The sequence below is a fragment of the Oenanthe melanoleuca genome, chromosome 3 (assembly GCF_029582105.1).
Source record: "Oenanthe melanoleuca isolate GR-GAL-2019-014 chromosome 3, OMel1.0, whole genome shotgun sequence".
In the NCBI taxonomy this organism is placed as follows: domain Eukaryota; kingdom Metazoa; phylum Chordata; class Aves; order Passeriformes; family Muscicapidae; genus Oenanthe; species Oenanthe melanoleuca.
In genome coordinates, this window is record NC_079336.1 from 3,072,178 (window position 1) to 3,093,913 (window position 21,736).

General features: G+C 50.7%; 1 protein-coding gene across 1 annotated transcript; it reads right to left on the reverse strand.

Moving 5' to 3' along the window:
• Nucleotides 1-2,483: 2,483 nt before the first annotated feature.
• On the reverse strand, nucleotides 2,484-17,434 carry PAQR8 (progestin and adipoQ receptor family member 8). Its single transcript, XM_056488265.1, has 2 exons — nucleotides 17,311-17,434; nucleotides 2,484-7,411 (listed from the first exon to the last, which is right to left on the reverse strand). Exon 2 carries the CDS (start codon nucleotides 7,379-7,381, stop codon nucleotides 6,323-6,325), a length of 1,059 nt encoding a protein of 352 aa, XP_056344240.1. The 5' UTR covers nucleotides 7,382-7,411; nucleotides 17,311-17,434; the 3' UTR covers nucleotides 2,484-6,322.
• Nucleotides 17,435-21,736: the final 4,302 nt, after the last annotated feature.

Sequence of the window (21,736 nt, forward strand, 5' to 3'; positions counted from 1 at the left end):
TGGGATTCTATAGAAGGAAACAGAAGAAAAGCTGCAGCAGAAGCTGGTGCTTAGGAGTAGTGACTGCAAAGCAGGAGAGAGGAGCAATGAGGAATAAGGAATTAAAGTGAAGATCTGGATGAAGCTTCAGCCTTGACAACTTCTGTACAGACAAGTCTGACTTGCCAAGGTTAAGATGAGCCTTTTTAGCCTCCCACATCCCTGCTATCTACTCATGAAAGGGAATAGGAATTCTTTATCGGGCTCTGCTTTTGTGGCACTGGAGGACACAGATGGAGACAACTCGCCCTCTGGTGGGTAAAAACATGACCTGCAGAAGCCTTGCTCTGCGTGCTACTTTAAGAAACAATAATTAAAATTGAAGGAAAAACAGAAGATATTCTAGAGTTTTAAGCTCTGGAATGCAGGAAAAATTATGAATTATGTATATAATCACACACAACCCTCCCACATAAGGCTGATGAGTTGAAGAACCTGGAGTGGCATTGACAGAAAGGGATCAGAAAATCAACAAACCACCATGATGGAGAAATCCCTAAAACTGGGATGCCTAAATCTTGGAAGTCAGTGTGCTGGGGTGTCTCTCTGGAGTGTGTGCAGAGAACACCAGCAGTGTGGGGACTGGGCATGACGAGTCAGAGATCTGGGTGCATCTGCAGGGTGTGATCTTGTTGGGATCAGGAAGGTGTAGTGGGACGGCTCCCATGACCTGAGTGTTGCAGTGGAGGGATACAGACAAGCCAAAAAGGGGTGGAGAGGGAGCTGCCCTTTAGTGAGAGAAGAGCTGGAGTGCCTGGAATTCTGGATGATGAGCCAATGGAGAGCTGACAGGGAGAGGGTTCAAGGGATAACCAGTTTGGGTGATGCTGTACTGGGCAGTTGGCTCTTTGCAGGCCCTGCTCCTCATGGGGGACTTCAGCCATCCTCATATCTGCTGGAAGGACAACAAAAGAAGGATGGAGCACCTCTCCTAAGAGGAAATGCCAAGGGAATTGGAGTTGTTCATCCTGGAGAACAGAAGGCTTTGGGGTAATCTAACTGCAGTATTCCAGTATCTGAAGGGAGCTTACAGGAAAGATGGAGAGGGACTATTTATAAAAACATGTAGTGACAGGACAAAGGGGAATGGCTTCAAAGTGAAGCTGGAGAGTAGATTTAGATTGGATATTAGGAAGAAATTATTTAGTATGGGGTTGGTGAGGCCCTGCCACTGGTTGTGCAGAGAAGCTGTGGATGCCCCATCCATGGAAACATTCAAGGTCAAGCTGGATGGAGCCCTGAGAAACCTGGGATAGTGGAAGGTGTCCCTGGCCATGGCAGGGGGTTGAGATGAGATGATCTTTAAGGTCTCTTCCAACTCAAATCCTTCTATGATTCTGTGATTCACAGTCCAGAAGGTGCTTTGCTGGACACCAGACTCACCAGCCATGGTTCACTGGGAATGTGGGAGTCTAAGGCAGAGTTGGCTGGTGGAGTTCAGGATACTGAGGGAGGGGAGGAGGGTAAACATCAAACATTAGACTTCAGACTCTGGTCTCTTCAAAGGCCCCTATCCCCTTGGTAGAGTACCCTGGGATAAGGAGGCCTGCGAAGAGTCATCTCCAAGCTTAAGAACAGTACATTCTGATGAGCAGGAAGCTGGGCAAAAATGCCAGCAGGCCTGCATGGATAAACAGGGAGCTCCTGGAAAAACTCAAACAGCAGCAGAGAGAAGGTGAAAGCAAGGACACGGAGAGAAAGGAATAGAGAAACATTATCTGAGTGTGTGGGGATGAGGAAAGGCAAAATCCAACTGGAATCTGTTCAGGAATGCCAAAGACAAGCAGAAGGGTTTCTGTAGGGTGACAAAAGGGAGGGCAGGGAAAATGTTGTGGGCCCATTGCTCAGTAAGTTGTGGCAGCTGGCTACAGAGAACATGGAAAAGTTTTCTTCACCTCAGTGTTTATAAGCAAGACCAGCCTCAGAAATCCCTGGTCCCCTGAGACCAGGGGGAAGGGCTGGAGCAAGGAATATGTACCATGGTGGAAGAGGATCAGGTCAGGGAATATTTGAAGGATTTTATAGGTGTGTAGAAATCCCTGAAGGGAGGGTGCAATGTGGACAGGGTGAGGCTCTGTGCCAAGTCCCAGGGCCAGGACCAGAGGCCACAGGCACACAGGAGGTTCCTCTGAGCATCAGGAAATGCTTTTTCACCTGAGGATGGCTGAGCACAGATTGCCCAGAGAGGTGATGCAGTCGCCATCCTTGGAGATATTCAACATCCGTCTGGACATGGAGCTGGGCAACCAGCTCTGGGCGGACCTGCTTGAGCTGAGGGGTGGAGCAAGTGGCCTCAGGGATCTTTTCCAAACTCAACCCTTCTGTGATTGTGGATGATGAACTAAAATTTCTCTAATCAGTGTCAAGGCAGCTGTTCTGCACTTCTCTTATGGAATGGGAATAAAATCCAATAGGTATCGTGAAACCTTGAAAGTGCTTTGAGATGCACAGATAAAACCACACTTTATTGTTCATTATTGTAATTAATATCACTCTAATATATCCTTTCTGTAATTATTATCCCCTTTTCTTTCTAATGACTCATAACCTTCTGTAGCTGTGCATTTGGAAATTTCACACCACACCAATTGTTTTGCTTTCACAGATTTTTTTTTTTCACTGAAGTTTTTAAATAAAGATCAGTACAGTACAAAGCTTAAAATATTGTCAATGTTTTCAACAATACAAAGTCAGCAGATGGGAGTTGGGAAGGGGATGGTTAATAAGAAACACACATATCCTTCCCTGTTTCCCGAAGGAAAAAAAAAACAAACTCTTTTGTACTTCTGTTTAGTAACAAACAATGCTTAAAAATAATCTTGTCAGTAAAAGATGTAAATTGCAAGGCACATGAGGAACCCGTCCTTACCTCGTTACACAAATTAGGCATAAATACAAATTAAAGGCACCTGTCTCCATCCTCCCCTCCTGCTCTGTACAGTGAGCAAATCCTGTCAGTGAGAATTGGCTGTGAAGAGCAACCATGGACCAGCAGATAGCAAAGAGGCTGCTCTTGATCCTCAGGCTCCTTCAGGATTAATCCCCAAAAGGAATAGCACAAGGCACATTGGGATGAATTCTCAGGAGCTGTCCTGGTTTGCAAGATCTGAAGGAACACTACCTCAGGACCAGAGATTCCTGAGGGAGAGGAGTGTGACCTCGGTCCCTTTGGGATCTCAGGTGAGCTCAGCCTTTGGTGGTTCAGCTCTGCACCAAGCCTGACCACTGGTCCATCCTTCCCAGGTTATGGAGGAGACCTGCTCCAAGCAGTGAGCCCAAGGAGAAGGTCCTGGGGGCTCAGGCAAGCTGAGCATTTATCACAGCAGCACTTTGGCTTTTTCCAGATCCAGCCCTGGTGTCCTCTGGATCACTGGCAAAGCTTCCACAGCCACTTCCCAGCTGAGATCCAGCAGACTGCAGCAGGTGGAGTCTGCCCAGGAAGGCAGCCAGGTGCATAAGGCACAAGGATGAAGGCTGGGGATGAAGGAAAGAAAGAAGCTGGTTGGAGGAAGAGGGGGATGGAGACAGGGATGAAGGAAGCTCCAGTGTTGGTGAGCCCCTTGTGACACAAGGGCACATCCTCACAGCAGCACAGATCTGCATTTCAGATCCCCACTCACTCCACCCATCATCCTAACCAGGAGGTCAGCTCCAGGTGGGAGTGCAGGGCCAGGTGGAGATGGGAGCAGCTTCACCTGAGGGGAGATGTGGGAGTGAGCAAAAACACCTCCACGTCACACCACTGCTCCAGAGAAGTGTCACTTCTGCTGTCACTTCTGCTCAGCCAGGGAGGAGAAGATATGATCAAAAGTACCTTGGAAGAGCCATGTGGGCTCCTCTCCCTGAATGAGATGGAATTACTGTACTCACCCTCCTTTGACAAGGGCAGGGCATGTCATCTGTTTTCAAACCCTCAGAGGAGGGGACACCTGGGTGACCCTTCCTTTGGTACCAGTGTAACTCCAGGTAGCAGCAGAGCAGGTTTGCTATTACCAGCCATGCCCAATCCTTTTCCATTTTATCCCAGAAATGAGCTCTGGACCAGGCTGATTTACCTCTGTTTCTGCTATCCAGCCAGTTCCACACCCAGTGCCTTGTTCTGCCTCACCTACCACAAAACCAAGGCAAATCAGGCTGTGAGAAAAAGCTGCTCCCACTGGAAGCCTCCTCTCAAAGTGGGAGGAGACCCACAAACAAAGCCAGAGGCCACAGAGGGAGCAGTCCATCAGTGCAGATGAGTGAGTTGAGCAGCCAGCTGCCATGCAAGGAGGAACTGCTCCTGGCCTCCACTCCAGCCCCTCCCTGCCAGCAGCTGCATTGTCCAAGTGAGCTGGCTCAGAGTTAAAACCAGCTGGAAATTACTGACATTTTTTCAGTAGGATTGGTTTCCCAATGGCCCCTCTCCCAGCACTGGCTCACTTCTGTGCATGGGAAGAGGTTCAGTGAGGTGCAAGTGGGATCACCCCTGCTTGGCATTTCCCCTGAGGCAGATTTTCTGCTAGGTCAGCATGGCTGAACTATCTGTACCATCAAAAACACCCTACAAAATTAAGTCATTAATTTCTAAGCTGAGGCCAGGACTGATGAGAAAGGGTGGACTTGATGACCTCCTGAAGGCCTTCCTATGATTTCTTTTCCTATACTCCAAACTTACTTCCCTCTCCCTTTCTATTTAATTTTCTGTAGGGCCATGAGTTACAAATTTATCTACTAAACACATGACCAGCAAAGTACCTATTTTCACATCTGTTTTCCACCACCTATTAACAAATCTGTTGTCTGGCCCACCTTGCTCTTCCATCAGGACAGCACTGTTTCCTTCAGGTTAATCTTAACCCAACTAGGAGGCTCTGCAGATGTAAAATCCCAAGGCAAAGCCTTTCTGGATAACAAATCCCATGCACACACATGGAACATGAACACACACACACACCTCAAGAGCTAAAACACAGATGAAGTGCAGAAACCAGTGCTTGTCCTCACAACCATATCCCCAACCCTACACTCTGCCTGCTCAGAACCAGCAATCACAATTCATTTGCCTGCCCTTGGGTTCAGTGAGACAAATCCGTGGCTGGGATAGATCCCATGGGTCCCTTGGTTTCAGCAAGGATTTAAACCTCCTTGGTGGCTCCATGTTCAGTGTTCCCCCAAGGCAAGCACAGAATAGATTCTTCTAGTGGGGGACATGGTAACCTTTGTTACCTTGTGCAGGAGTGACCCGTGGACATCAAGTGACCCTGATCACTACCTTAGTTACTCCACACAGGAATCACCAAGTCCCAAGGACAAACCCATCCTGAGGCTGTGCAGGACCCTAATGTTGTCACCCTGTTCCTGCCTTTTGCTCTTCCACCTTCATCCAATACTGATAAAAACATGCCAGAGTCACAACCCCAATGGTCATAGAACAGCAACCCTGCACCTTCAAGGTCAGGTTTCCCCAATGCTCACCAGGGACACAAAGCACCATTAAGAAGGGAATAAAGACTCCTTCACCTTCACACACTTTTGGCCATGACCACAGCAGTGGTGTTGGAGGAGCAGAGCCTTTCCTGTATCAAACAGATCACATCCAAGTTATTCCACATTTCATGGACATTGTTAGGTGTTGGTCAGACTCCCCAGACAGATGCCACAGACCCAGTTTGTCCCAGAGGACCCCAGGTTAAGCCTGGATCTCCAAAGATGTTTTTCCAAAGCCATCTAAGTGACCTGGCATTGACACACTTGACAAGGGGAGTGCAAAGAGAAGCTGGCTGGAACACTGAAAGGATTCTAGCAGCCACGGTGCCACACATGCCCTCACACCCAAACCCTAGAAACACAGACTTCCTAAAACCTTCCCACTGCTCTGATAGGAACAGTTCTCACACAGGTATGGCAAAACCCAGAGAGGTCATCACATCCAGCTGTGGTCCAGGTGGTGTTGTGAGCCCTGGCACACCCTTCTACAGTCTCACAGCCTCCAGGCTGCCCTCCCTGACCTTCAGCAAGGTCTCACCCACAGCTCTACCAGAATGAACAAGGAACCTCTGCCTACTCCAGCATCCTTGGTTCAGTGACTTGTTCTGGCTTAAAACACTCCATGTCCCCCCCTGGATGGCAAAAGGCAATCCCTGCTGTGAAAATGCATCCAGCATGAAGTGTCAGCCCTCCATCTGAATCCAGGGTCCTGGTTAGTCAGGTGTGTTAGGCAAGTAAGACAGTCATGTCTCTAGTATGTTATGCCCCCTTCTCTTGACTTTCTCTGGTGGTGTCATGCCTGTCACATCTGTGACTCTCAGGAGTCCTTTTTAGCCAGGCTGGCCTTGATCCTGCGCCGCAGCATGTAAGCTGTGATGGCACTACAGGCCACCAGACCAAAAAAAGAGATGCAGGAGAGGTAAACGGTGAAAGGCCCGTGTCTCTTCAGGAAAATCTCCTGCCTGTTCTTGTAATCCAAAAGAATGGCCTCCAGCTGTGACAGGGTGCAGATGGCCAGGAAGGTGTGGAAGATCTGGTGGGCGTGACCAACAATATCGCAGGAGCCAGGGAAGTATTTCTCGGGGACAGGGCAGGAAAAGAAATAAGCACTGATAAGGAAAAACAGTATCTGGTACGTGTGGTACCAAGCAGCATCTTCCTCACAGCCCCCCAGGTGACACACAACCACCCTGTGAGCCACGGGGCTGATATCCAGGATGAAAGCCAGCCCTGCTGGGATCACCTGGCACATCTTCCTCATGATGGGGTAAGGCCGTCGGTAGCGGTATTTGGCGTAGCAGCAGCCGGCACAGGACAGCCAGCCGCAGAACGCTGCTGCTGGCAGGAAGAAAAGCCAGAACTTGTCGTACCAGGCTTGGTCAGAGCTGTAGTAGAAATGAGCCAGGGCGCTGCCATACTGGTAGATGCTGACTCCAACATAGTCCACGAAGTAGAAGGTGTAGTGGTACAGCTCCGACTTGGACTGCAGCAGGTGGGCCAAGAGGCTGCAGGTCAGGTAGGTGACAGAGGAGAGGACAAAGATGAGCAACGGCATCGACCACGCATCCACGGGCAACTGCTCGGCCTCCACAAACGTCTTGAACCTCAGCAGCACGGCCAGCGCCGCCAGGAGATGAGTCCACACGTTGACCACCTCGTTGTGCTTCTGGAAGAGGCTGAGGAAGTAGTAGCGCCAGTGCTGGCCGGTGGGGCGGTAGCCGCTGTGGATGTAGGGCTCGCGGAAGAGCTGCGGCACCTCGCACTCCTTCACCGTGCACGGCAGCTTGGGCAAGCCGTCCTCCAGCAGCCGCGGCAGCCGGCTGAGCTGCTGCCCGCTGAGGGACAGCGTGCTGAGCCGCTCCAGGATGGCTGTCATCCTTCAGCCCCACAGGGAACGTGGGCTGGCCTGCAGGGAGGGAGAAAGGGGAATGTTAATGGTGGTGTGCTGGGAGAAGAGCGTGCTGCCATTCCCAGTGGGATTAACCACAGCACCATCGAGATGCTGATCTTAGAGCACCTACCAGCGCCTAAGGGGGCTCCAAGAGAGCTGGAGAGGCACTTGGGACAAGGGCCTGGAAGGTGTGTTGGGTTGATGTGGCCAGAAATGTGTATTCTATCACCATTTGTTAAAACCGAATGGAGTAATGATTCCTTATCTCCGTGGCACATACTATCTGCTAATGGACCATCTTTAAGACTACATGGAGCAATCATCTTTATCTTTTCCACAACCCATCCTCCCTCCAGGAAGATATCATCTGCTGCTGGGCCATTGAGTCCCAGTGCATGACTGATAAATTTACATCATCCCTTTGGGAGGTGCTCCAGCCAGGGGAGGAGCCAAGCCTTTCCTACCTAGAGAAAAACTGAGATTTTGGACAGATTTTGTCTTTCCACTGGATTCCAGAGGAAAACTGGACTTTTCCACATCATGCCTGGACCTTCAGAGGAAACTGCACCTTCTCCAGGAGCACTGCTCCAGCTGAACCACATCTGCCCCTGCAGGAGGATGCAGCCACCATTGAATGGGACTGTGCCAACACCCTGACTGACTGACGGGTGTCAGCTTGGATTCTGACTCTGGCAGGGTTTGGGATTGTTCTTTGTAATACTGCATTTCTATTTTAATTTTCCTAGTAAAGAACTGTTCTTCCTAATTCCCCTATCTCTGAGAGCCCCTTCATTTCAAAATTATAATAATTTGGAGGAAGGGAGCTTTTCCATTTCAAAGAGAAGCTTCTGCCTTTATTGGCAGATACCTGTCCTTCACACCAGGACAAAGGACAGAACAGAGGAAATGGCTTCCCACTGGCAGAGGGCAGGGATGGATGGGATATTGGGAAGGAATTCTTCCCATTGAGGGTGGGAAGTCCTTCACACAAGTTGCTCAGAGAACCTGTGGCTGCCCCTGGATTCCTGGAGGCATCCCAGGCCAAGCTGGACGGAACTTGGAGCAACCTGGGATAGTGGAAGGTGTCCCTGCCTCTGGCAGGGTGTTGGGTCAAGATGATCTTTCAGATTCCTTCTAACCAAAACCATTCCAGGATTCTTTGAATATTGTCAAGTTTTAGGGTACCACATCTCCTGAGGAGTTAGAGTAGGGTCTGAGGGAGTACCAGATTCCCAGGGGTCTGTGTTCCCTGACCTAAATTCAGCACAGAGGAGGATGGCAGAGCCAGGTCAGCCTGCATCAGATGGGCACAGCAATGTCACAAGCCTGTCCTTCCTCCCCACTTCCTCAGGCACTCAGCTTGGAGCGTGTTCAGGAGCCACGAGCTGCCAACACGGGGCTGCAGGAAGCAGCTAGCTGGCAAGAAAGCATCTGATTATTTATGAAGGTGATTTTTCACCCTTACCCCAGAATAAAATGCTCAGGGACAAAACTGAGATGTAAATGACTCATCTAAGGGATAAGCAGCCTGTCTGCACGTGAGTTAAGAACATCCCAACCAAATCAAAAAGCTTCCCTGTCACACCACCTGCCCATGGGGTACTGCAGTGAGTATGGCAGAGGGAGAAGTGGAGAAATCCAGAGTCCCAAACCTGCAGCCCTCATCCCTCCACAAGCAAGAAGCATCAGGACTGAGAGAGACTGAAGAAATTAGAGGCTTCACACCCAAGCTGGCAGCAGTTTGGGTACAGTTTGGGAGCATCCATGGAGCCAGTGCTGAGGGACTGCCAGAGAAATCCCTGGGTACTCAGGGCAGCCAAACCCAATGCTGGGCACTCCTCTGCCTGCTCTGCTCCTTGGTAACCTCCAGACTTGCTAAGCTCTGGCTGGCAAGACTCAGATTCAGGGCACAGCAGGATCCTAATGTGTGGAGAACAACTCCTGGCATTAAATTAATTCCCAATACCCCGTTTCTCAACAAGCTCTCTTCCCTGCTGTTGCTTGTGTCATACAAAACAGAGGAGAATTCATCACAAATGCCCATGTTAAACCAGAATTGGTGTTGATGGGGCCCCACCAGATTGTGCAGGGCTTTGGTTACTCCTGTGAAACCAGCACACAGGTTTGCATGAGCAGAATCTGTCTCCTGAGCTTACCTGCATACAACTGGAACTGCAGGGAATGGAGGTAGAAAAAAAAAAAAAAAAAAAAAAAAAAAGAAAAAAAAAAAGGAAAAAAAAAGGAAACACAAATAAGTATTTTGCCTGAGTGTGGAAATGAAATCCCAGCTGTGTCCAGAGGTGAGGCACCAATAGTTTGTGTGGGCACCTGCTCTAGTGAAGGCATCCCTGCCCATGGCAGGGGGCTGGAACCAGAGGAGCTTTAGGATCCCTTCCAACCCAAACCAGCCTGTGATTCTGTGATGGGAGATCCCTGCTAGGCTGTGATACAGAGGACAGGACAGTGTTAAAACACCAGGAGAAAGCTTTCTGGAAGCAGGGAGGTGGGACCTGGCAGTCCCAGGGTGAGACAACACAAAGAGCAAAGTCAGAGCAGACTCTCAAGTAGGTAGCAAGTCACTTCCTGTAGAAACCCAAAGCATCTGATAAGAGACAAAATATTTTCATATTCTGTATTCTAGCAGAAGGGAGTTGGCATAATTAGGTTTCATTTTCCAGAATATTCTTTCTGCCCTACACTGCCTACACTTTCTCCCTTAGCATCCCTCAAGGCTTGAGGTTTTTTCCCCTGTTTGCCACAGGGCACTTTGTCTGCTGTGTTTGATAGAGCTGCCTTAGCCACAGAAGGCAAAAAGGTCCCTGGAAATGCTGTTTTAATTTCACAGATGTGTAATGCTGAAGAGAGCACACTTGCTGGGGAGTTAATGTTGTGCACACTCATAAAGACTTTGTTTCTCTCCTAAGGGTCTGCAGGGTCCTGACCCATGATGGGACATGCAGTTCATTCAGCAGGTTGTGTATCCTGTGGAGTTACATGTCAAAATTTAGGGAGGTGAGCCAAATTTTGACTTTAGGGAACTCCTACCAGGGCATGGTGTGAACAGGAGGCAACACTCACTCTGCCCTGTTCCAATGTACAGCCAGTCTGTTCTGGCTTCTTGTAGCTAATGGAGCTCATTCATAAATAATGGAATTGTGCAGTGGTTTGGGATGGAAGGGATGTTAAAGATCATCTCATTCCAACCTCCTGCCATGGGCAGGGACACCTTCCACTATGCCAGGCTGTTCCAAGCCCTGTCCAACCATGGACACTTCCAGGGATGGAGCAACCACAGCCTCTCTGGGCAACCTGTGCCATGGCCTCACCACCCTCACAGGGAAGAATTTTTTCCTGCCCATGGCAGAGGAGTTGGAACAAAATGATCTTTCCAACCCAGACCATTCTGGGATTCTGTGACTCAATTATCATGATGGTGAGGCAGAAGAAGGACATTCTGAAGTTCCTTACATCTTGGAGAACACAGAGTGAAGCCTAGCATCATGGGAACTGAAAACCAGCTCCAAGAGGGCACAGACCTGCAGAGAACAGAGTCAGTGCTCATCTCCTGCAGAGAAACCTGCTGAAAACTGAGCAAAGGCAGCACATGTGAGGGTGGCAATGGAGCCTGGGAATAGGAATGCATGGGAATGCAGTCCATGGGCTGCCTGCTTTGCATGCTGACAGGGGTGTGAGAGAGACAGGCAGCTTCTGTCCCAGGCACTGCCTGGCTCTGGCTTGCACCACTCGTGCTTGTGCCAGGATTTTGCCACAGTCTCTCATCCCCAGAGCTCAGTGCACGCAGTGAGCATCACCTCAGAGAGCCTGGGCACTGCACATCTCCCTGACAGCACGGATTATTCCAGGCAGGCTTTCAGAGCTGGAAAACGCCAGTTTTAAACAGGCTGAGAGGGGCAGAGATTTTCAAAATAATAGTCCGAAATCACAAGAAACACATCTGATACGGGGCTGAACAGCACTGAATCAGAAACCTGCTTATTTCAAACCTTGTGATATGAGCGAGTAAGAACAATTTGGCAGTTTCCAGCGATCATGTGATGGGACAAAGTGACGAGCAATTAACGTTAGAAAAGAGAGAGAAAAAAAAAAAGAAAAAAAAAAACCAAAAAACAAAAATACACCGACCCAGAAACCCAAGGTCAGCACTGGCTGTTTCACTTTCACAGAGCCCCTATTCTTTTCCCTTCACGGAGGCGTAGGAGCAGCTGAAAGCCACATTCATCCACGGGGTGTCTCGTTGAGATTCCATCCTCACCCCCATCTCCGGGGGATTCAGTTCTTTTGGCTGCTCCCAATTAACAGCAACCAAGTATCGTTTGTTCAGGGAGGGCGTGGATGATGGCCAGGCTGGATCATTACATCCACAATAAAAACTGCCGGCACAGGAGGAGAACGATCCTGTTCCAATTTCTCTCTCTTTTGAGAGAGGGTAATTGGAAACCCAAGCTTTTTCCCAGCTCTTTTGCTTTTTGGTCACAGTCTGATGGAAGGGTTTGAATGAGAAAATTTCCTACAGTGTACAGTCGATTTTCCCACCGGTCTGGCCCCCAAGTTCACTGTCTGGGACTGAGGCTGGATCAATGTGATAGATTTGCAGACTGGTATTCAGGCATCAGAAGTTTACACAGGCTTCCAAAAAGGCAGTAGTTCCTGGTAAACAAAGCAGGGAGGACTGGGGGTACTCAGCTTTGGGGAAGTCTTTAATAAATTCATGGCATTTAAAACAGAAAAAAAAAAGAAGTAGTGGTTGTGGACAGCATGAAAATAACAGCAGTGGCCAAAAGACTGGTTTGGAGAGCTGCAGGTGATTAATGCCTCAATTCCTCTCTTCTGGCAGTTGAGCAAAAGTCCCTGGGGGACTCCAGGTTATTTTGAAACTTGGGGTTTTATTGTGACCCGTTCCTGCATGGGGTTAACTTTGGTGTCACAGCTTCTACTGCACCAGGATGGCAGGGAGCAGTTCAGCTCTGGGAGAGGCTGTACCAGGGCTGCACCCAGCTCAGAGGCACTGGATAAGCCCCATCCCAAACCTGTGGGCTGAAGGCTGGTCCTCCCTGAGCACAAACATCTCCTCCTGTAATTAAACCATTCTGCAGGAGAAAACTTTGAAAAACCATCCTGGGAGCACAGTGCCAGCTCCTCCATTCCATTCTGCCCTGTATTTTGGAAAGGCCCTTCCAGAGCTGAGAAAAAAGGAGACCATGGACTGGCTCAAGCAGCAATTCCTGTGCAGCCTTGATATTACCTGCTTCCTTCTCCTGCCACAGATTTAGGTTCCAACATTCCTCCAGAGTGCAGCAAGAACACCCAGAGCTCAGATCCTTTCTGCAGGGAGTTATGGGATTTATATGGGATTTACAACTGGCACAGGTTGCCCAGAGAAGCTGCCCCTGGATCCCTGGAAGTGTCCAAGGCCAGGCTGGACAGGGCTTGGAGCAGCCTGGGACAGTGGAAGGTCTCCCTGCCCATGGCAGGGGGGTTGAACTGGATAAGCTTTAATGTCCCTCCCAACCCAAACCACTCTGTGATTCCATGATTTGATGGTTTGTGCCAAGGACCAGCCCTGCCAGGGCAGGCAGCAGGGTGTGAAGGGCTTATCTACACCCCAGCATCAAAGTGCAAATCCCCACAACCAGAGAGGGACCAGGTGCTGGAGGCTTCTGTCAACTGGGCTTACACTTCCCCATCTATGAAATGGGGATATCAGTCCTCATTTCCCTGATGGAAATGAGGTATGGTGCTCCTAATGCACTGGGCAGTGCTGGGACTACTTAACAGTGCATTGCACAGAAGATTTTATTTCCCTCAAGGCACTAAGGTACCCTGTTAGATTTACATCAGCTCAATTCCTGTTACTCCTCCAACAGGGACCTGCACAGGTTGGGATGCTCTGGAAGGTAAAAGGTGATGGAACATGATTTACTGAAGGCACAACTTAAAACAACCTGTTCTGTTAGGAAAAAAGGCCAAAATAAAGGTGGAAAATTTCAAATAAAAGAAGATGGCTCCAATTCTCCCCTTCTCTATACAGACACACACAGAGCAGCCCAAGCAGGGTTTGTCCAAGCTCGTATCCCTCAGGAAACCAACGTCCCGTGATGCTGGGAGATGAGCCATGAAAGCCAGGGGGAGGTGGCAGGATCCCCCAGGGAAGCCATGGCACTGTCAGCTCCCCTGCAATTCCTGGCCTGGCAGAGAGCTGGGCCAGCAGCCAGCTCAGCCATGCTGAGCAGCAAGTGCCTCTTGACATGGGCTCAGCGTTGCCTGAGCTTTGGGATGGGGCCAGGGGATGAGAGCAGCGGTGCCAGCGCAGGGAACGCTGTGCTGGGAGGGCTCAGAGCAAAACAAAGCTGCTGGAAGTGCCACATCCCTGCAGCAAAGCATCCCAGCAAAGGGGGCACCCCTGAGGCCCTGTGGCGTTTGGGGGAGCAAAGCAGGGGAATGGACCCCCAAAGTTAGGAAACCAAAGGTTGGATGAGGCTGGTGGTTTTATTGTGAGAGTCCAAGCATCATGTGCAAGGTAGGGGTAGATTTTTGCATCATCAGGTTCTCAGAGATCAGCTGGGCTGCCTTGGCCATTCCTGTGCTGCTGCACCCCTCAAATTGGTGGCCACACACAAACTGTCAGCCAGGAACAACTCCTGGACTGGGCTATCTCCCACACCATGTTAGGGAATGGCACAGCTCTGGCTTGCTGTGATAGCACAGCTGCAGTTTCCTCATGCCTAACCCAGGTTAGAGCTTGGTGATCCTGCTGATAACACAGCCAATAATTCAATAATTCTTGAAAAAAAAAAAAAAAAAAAAGAAACCCACCTGCAGCACCAGTTAATATTCACTAATCCTGCTCACAGACCCTGGCTGAGAATTCCTTCTTCTGGCAAATCCACTCCCTCTGTATCAAAATTTGCTCAAGCTTTTCTTCCTGATCTGACTAATCCTCTGCTGTTTGTGATTTCCTGATCCACTCACCACTTTCTGTTCCCACACACAACCAACACAGCACCTGATGCTTTGGGGCCAGGTTTCAGGTGCCTGTGATACTCTTGGATGAGTACACCAGGAATCAAACCAGACCAGGACACAGTCCCAAACTATAACCATCAGGTTGCTGAAGTGTCAGCACATTCCTGGGCATGGTTTTGGTCCTGCCACCCCCACTAGTCCCTGCCTGCTGTATTCAGCCGTGCAGGGATCACTGATGGACTGGGACTGACTGTCTCCAGAAACTGGAACTGTGCCAGCAAAGTTTCTGGGGGTTTTCCCCTGCACTGACTAAAAAAGGAGTAGATTTGTCACAGCAGCATCCCACTTTCACCTCCTATATTTTCTTTAGCACTAATCTTCCTTCAGTGCAGATTTAGAACTGGGAACTCCTGCTAGCACAGGGAGAGCTGTACAAGCCATCCAATCCCTCTGTACTCAGATCCATCTGCTGATGGGACAACCCTGCAGGCAGAGCAACCAAACCAAACTGGCCGTGTGCTCTTTGTGGGTTCAAATCATCCCCAAAAGAACCTCTGGCCTGAGGCTGCTCAGCTTTGCTGTCATCCACAAAAGCCTCTTGCACAAAAACATAGTTTTTCTTTAAGGCTGCGGATTTTAGAGCTTTGGTCACTCCAAAAAAATGTATATAAATCATGCAGAGCCCCGCGGCTGCTGCAGGCAGAGAGGAGGCACTGCCAGGGAGAGACTGCAGCCCTTGCCAACCCCGTGGAGCTGCAAGCTCTCCTCTGCCCTGCACTAAAAGTCTTTGTCCCCATCCAGGACCTCGTCCCATTTAACCCCATGGCCTCTCCCAGTCAGGTTTGCAGTGACAGAAGTGATGCCCTTCCTGGGGGCTACACAGCTCCAAGGGAGATGGCAGATTCCCTCCACAAAAGGGATGCAGGCTGTGCTGCATTCACTTGCTTAGAACTCTACCCAATCCCATGGATTTGGTGGGGCTTGGAGGTTGGGAAGGACTGGCAGCAAGCTTCCCTTTATTACCTGGAAGTGTCCAAGGCCAGGTTAGATGGGTCTAGTAGAAGGTGTCCCTGTCCATGGCAGGGAGCTGGAACTGGATCGTCTTTAATGTCCCTTCCAACCCAAACTGTTCCATCATTCTGTGAAGGATGGAGCTTATAAGGTATGGCTCCAGCCTCCAGCAGCCTCCCTGGGTATTTCTTCTTCTGGAATTTACTAATGATTAATTGTTTGCACAATTAAAGGGCCACTGCTCTGACCCCATGAGCAAGGGTCACCCTGTAAACTGGCAGATAAAAAATTAAGCTGGTGCCTGACTCAAGACGTGCAAGTAGCTGCAAGCTCACGCACGTGACCGGTGGTGGCACCTCCCCTGTCCCCAGCCTGGCTGGCATGGCCATCCCTCCCTGCATCCACAGGGACACAGCCCTCTGCTCAGCCACAGGCTGCAGCTTCAGCGTAAACAAATAACAGCAATTAATGCCCAGGAAACAGAAAATCCTGCAGGGTGCAGGGCTGTTAACCCACACCTTCCCCTGCTGCATGGAGGAAATGTGCAACTGTGTGGTTTGGCCTGATGAGCCCTGAGTGGGTTTCTAGGAATTGTTTGCAGCACGTATCACCACGGCACCCCAAGGCAGGAGCACAGTCTGCTGCTAGAATTCAGAATTCATGGCTGCCTGTCCCCTCCCTGCCCTGGCAGAGGGCAGAAACAGATTTCAGACCTGCTGGATTCATCCTTTTTCATTACCTTGCTGTAACTTTGCTCTTTTTCAATGACTGCTGCCAGGGCAGCATCACACTCATCCTAATCTGCAGCAAGCCATCCTAGAATCCTAAAATGTTTTGGGTTGGAAAGGACCTCTAAGCTCATCTCATTCCTGCCATGGGCAAGGACACCTTCCACCACACCAGGTTGCTCCAAACCTCATCCCACCCAAAAATCCTCCAGCTAGTAATATGTAAATCATTCCCCAGCTCTGAGCCACAATCCCACAGCATCCCACAATAAATGCACCTCTGCATCCCAGTAAAAACCTGTGTGCCCCAGTCAAAGCCACCTAGGCAGAGCTACTGGGATGCTCCATACCCAATCCTGCTCATGCCAGAGAGGAATTGAGTTTGACACTGAACAAACAAATGTTAAATGTTTACCTGAACTTATATATCTATATATTGGTGTTAGAGAAAACCAGAACACTTTGAGACTGTCCACAATATTTATACTCCCTTCAAAAAAAAAAAAAAAATGTTTGTGGTGTTTTCAGCCAGATGGGATATAGGGGGGACACGACCCCGAAGCGCCCTGGAGAAGATCAGCAGGGAACAATTTTGGGGACGCGCCCCAGCTCGTGTCCAAGGCAAACACCGGGAGCTGGTTCTTGTCCCAGCTCACGGCTGAACTATGCATCTCCTTCCCCTGGCCTCCAGAGCTCCCCGGGTGTCAAAGTCATTCAAGGAACATCCGCCCACAGCCATTTCAAACAAACACCGAGGAAAGCCACTGCCCACCTCTCTCCTTCAGGAAGCCCTTGAGATACCGGTAGCGGGGGAATTTAAGGCAAAATCCGTGTTTGCCTGCTCATCCCTCCCTTCCTTAAGCTCTTCCCCAGCACCCACCTGAACACTGCACCAACCCCGGCTCGATGAACCACAACAGTGCGTGGCACAGAGGGAAAGATCCCGCAGCAGGCACCGCACACCGAGCAGCCCCGCAGCCATCCCGCATCCCGCCCGTCCCGCAGGAAGGATGCTCCGGGCGCGGCGGGACCCTGGGCGGGCTGTGCCGGTGGAGAGGAGGGGAGCGCGGGGATGGGAATGGGGATGGGAGCGCGGGGATGGGACCGACAGAACTCGGTGCCTGCTCTGCATCTCCCCATGTCTGCACTCACCTCCCGCACCCCGTGCCCGCTCTCCCGTGCCGCACTCACCGCTCTCGCTGTCCCCTCGCTGTCCCCTCGGTGTCCGCTCGCTGTCCCCTCGCTGTCCCCTCGCTGTCCCCGCTGTCCCCGCTCCCTGCCCGGTCCCGCCGCCGCCGCCGATTCCGGCGCCTCCGGGAGCCCCCGCGGCCGCCCCGCGCATGCGCGCCCCGCCCCGCCCCGGGGAGGCCCCGCGGGCCGAGCCCAGCCCGGCCTAACCCAGCCCAGCCTAACCTAACCTGGCTTAACCTAACCCAATCTAACCTAACCTAACCTAGCCTAACTCAGCCTAACCTAACCTAACCCAGCCCAGCCTAACCTAACCTAACCTAACCTAACCTAACCTAACCTAACCTAACCTAACCTAACCTAATCTAACCTAACCTAACCTAACCCAGCCCAGCCTAACCTAACCTAACCTAACCTAACCTAACCCAACCTAACCTAACCTAACCTAACCCAACCTAACCCAGCCCAGCCTAACCTAACCTAACCTAACCCAATCTAACCTAACCTAACCTAGCCTAACTCAGCCTAACCTAACCTAACCTAACCTAACCTAACCTAACCCAACCTAACCTAACCTAACCTAACCTAACCTAACCTAACCTAGCCTAACCTAACCTAACCCAGCCTAACCTAACCTAACCTAACCCAGCCTAACCTAACCCAGCCTAACCCAGCCTAACCTAACCCAACCTAACCCAGCCTAACCTAACCTAACCTAACCTAACCTAACCTAACCTAACCTAACCCAACCTAACCTAACCTAACCCAGCCTAACCTAACCTAACCTAACCTAACCCAGCCTAACCTAACCTAACCTAACCTAACCTAACCTAACCTAACCCAACCCAGCCCAGCCTAACCTAACCTAGCCTAACCTAATCTAACCTAACCTAACCTAACCTAACCTAACCCAACCCAGCCCAACCTAACCTAACCTAACCCAACCCAGACTAACCCAACCCAGCCCAGCCTAACCTAGCCTAACCCAACCCAGACTAACTCAGCCTAACCCAACCTAACCCAACCTAGCCTAACCCAGCCCAGCCCAGCCCAACAAAGCGCGGCTCAAACCCACGGCACCCCCAGGTCCTGTCACCCGCTGTGGGTGCAGAGGGAGCCCAGTGACAGGTCTGGGACAGGCTGTAAAGCCACAGAGTCACACAGTCGTTCAGGCTGGGAGAGACCTCCAGCATCACGGAGTCCAACCTGTGACAGGTCCCAGCCCAGAGCTCTGAGTGCCACCTCCAGCCATTCCCTGGGCACCTCCAGGGATGGGCACTCCAAACCTCCCTGGGCAGCCCCTGCCAGTGCCTGGGCACCCTTTCCATGAAGTTCTGCCTCATGTCAAACCTGAACCTCTCCTGGCTTGAGGTTCTGTCCCCTCCTCCTGTCCCTGTTCCCTGGAGTAGAGCCTGACCCCCCTGGCTGTCCCCTCCTGTCAGGAGTTGTGCAGAGCCACAAGGTCCCCCCTGAGCCTCCTTTTCTCCAGCTGAGCCCCTTTCCCAGCTCCCTCAGCCATTCCTCATAGGATTTACAAGTCTCTGCAAGGTGTTTGGGGATGGGGAGGGACCTTTGGAAGTCACCTGGTTCAGCCCTGGAGATCACTCTCAAAGATGGAGATTTTACCTTTAAAGTAAAAATCACAGGACTGGGGGCTATGGGCACCCACGGAAGCTCAGGAGATTTCTTTGAACACCAGAAAATGTTTTTTTTACTGTGAGGGTGGCCAAGAACAGGTTGCCCAGCAAGAGATACCTCCATCCTTTGGGATACTTAAAATCCATTTGGACATGAACCTGGGCAACCTGTTCTGTGTGGCCCTAAATGAGCAAGGGGACTGGACCAGATGACTTCCATGGAGTGGGACACCCTGAAAATCAGCACCCTGATTTCAGTGCTGTGGATATGCAAGTGTGGAGGGGCAGATGGTTTTCCACAAGATTCCCAGGCTAAAGGCAGTATGGCCTCATGCCAACTGCCAGCACCAAAATGTTTGGCTCCAAAAAACAGGCATTTTCACCCAAATACCTTTCAGGAGCAGCCTCTGGGCTCCTGAGCTATGCCTGGGAAATGTCTGGGAGAGGCTGATGCATCCTGGCCAAAGCCACAGTGGTGGGATCAGCTGTAGAGCAGGTTAATTTATGAGAACAGAGTTTGCCCTCTCCAGGCTCTGCCTCAGCTGCTTCATGCAGGTTTTGCTGCTCCAGCTTGTCAGAACCGCTGTTTTTTGATGGGTTTACGAGAAAAACAGATGGGTTTGTGAGGAAAACAGAAGGACTGCTTGTTCTGCAGGGAGAGGATCCACAGAGAGGCAGCCCAGGAATGTGACTTTGTGGCTCTGATAAGATCTCTGCAGCCTGGGTGAAGGTTCAGCACATCCCAGCACGAATCTCACAGCTTGTGGGTGAGGCAGTGCCCCCAAAGTGAGGAGGGAAAACATCCAGGGTGAAAAAGGTGGGAAGGAACCTCAATTTTTCCCTGTCATTGCACTCAGGGATGTGGATGAGATACAGCTGGCAGCTACCAACCCCCTCAGTGACATGCTGGATTCATTTTCCGTCCCTCTGAGACATCTCCTGAAAAATCCATAATACTGCACCATCATCCTCCTCATTCCTTAAACTGGGAGGGGATTCTGCCCCTCTGCTTCCTCCTGTTGAGACCCCACCTGCAGAGCTGCCTCCAGATCTGGGAGCCCCAATATCAGAGGGACGTGGAGCTGCTGCAGAAAGTCCAGAGGAGACCATGGACATGCTCCAACGGCTGGAACCTCTCTGCTCTGGAGCCTGGGAGAGCTGGAGGTGTTCACCTGGAGAAGAGGCTCCAGGGAGAGCTCAGAGCCTCCTCCAGTGCCTAAAGGGGCTTCAGGAGAGCTGGAGAGGGACTGGGGACAGAGGATAGAGGGACAGGACACAGGGAATAGGCAATAGAAGGCACAGAGGTGGGACATTAAATGCAAGTCAGGCAGATGGGGATGGTGGGGGTGACACCTCTGCTGTGACATGGACCTTGCAATGCTGCCAGGCCACCTGCACTTACTGCACTCCAGTGAAAGGTTTTTACCTCATTTAACTCCAAGGCAGCCATGGGAAGGACAAAGGGCAGCTCTGTGTGGGATAACTGCTCTGCTGGGTGGGTGCTGACAGCCTGTTTTGCACCCCAAGCCTGGAGGATGCTGCACAGTGATCTTTTTGATCAAAGAGCTCTTTGGTCACTGGTTCTCAGGTGAGTGGTACCAAGCCACACTCTGTAGTTCATCTCAAACTTCCCTTGCCGTGCTGCAGTCCCTGTTACTCCCTACCACTGACATTTCAAACCCTGAAATGAATCACCCAGCTCCCTCCAAGTCAAAACCCAGGTGTGGTTGTGTTTGCCCAGGAGATTAGTCCCAGAGTTAAGACTGGGTTGTACCAGGCTGGGCTCTCCCTACCCTCTACAGTCATCTGATAGGATTCAAACATGCTTTGTGCCCTCAAACATGTCCTGAATGCCTTAACTCCCCACCCAAATGTGCATCATAGAATGGTTTGGGTCAGAATGGACCTGCAAAAGATTGTCCTGTTATTTTTAGGTGCTTAGAGCTATTACTCATAAAAAGGATCTTTTGTGGATCAGTGTCTCCCTCCACCAAAAACATCCACACACACCATGTCCACAGTGTGCTGCTGAGGAGCAATGCAGCAGCTCTGCACCAAAGGCAACCAAGGTATTCCAAGCACCAAATGTAATCCAGAAACTAGCCTGGGTTACCTTTTCCCTGTATTTGCCTGTAATAAAGAATATTGACTTGCTGGTAATGTAGTGGGGTAAAAGAGATTTTTTTTGCCCTGTCTGTGCTCATAGGGAACTCCTTCTCACTGGGCAAGAATTAGTGCTCATTCGTTTGGCAAGTTTTATATACAAATTCTGCAGATGCAGAATTAGTAAGAACACATTAGAACACTAAGGCTTTCTTTACTAATAGTATAGGAAAAAAAACAAAACTCCATAAAAGCCCTGGGTTACCAAGTTCAGCCTCTGCAATTAGAAACAAGCACTTGATACAGTTAATTTTGGCACCATCAGCTGCTCCCCACGTGCTGCACAAGGATTGTGAAGCAATTTGGGGTCGGGACTTCCCTGCCTCCTCGTGGCTTGCCCGCAGCAGTGAGAGCCCATCGTGACAGTCTGATGGGGGTTACTAATGTGCCTTGCACCGAGTGCTGCAGCTTCCCAGCTCCCCAGCAGGGCAGGGAATAAATCCACAGCAGCCCTGGGGAGAAGGATTTGGGGGTGCTGGTGAGTGAGAGCTGGACATGACCCATCCCTGAAACCCCCCAAGTCCTGGGGCAGCAGGGGAGGGGGGATTCTGTCCTTCTGCCCCTCTCAGGTGAGACCCCACCTGCAGAGCTGCTCCAGATCTGGGATCCAACAGCAGAATGATGGAGCT

Coding starts and splice junctions, on each gene's coding strand:
- PAQR8 (XM_056488265.1), bottom strand. CDS start 7,381: ATGACAGCCATCCTGGAGCGGCTCAGCACGCTGTCCCTCAGCGGGCAG.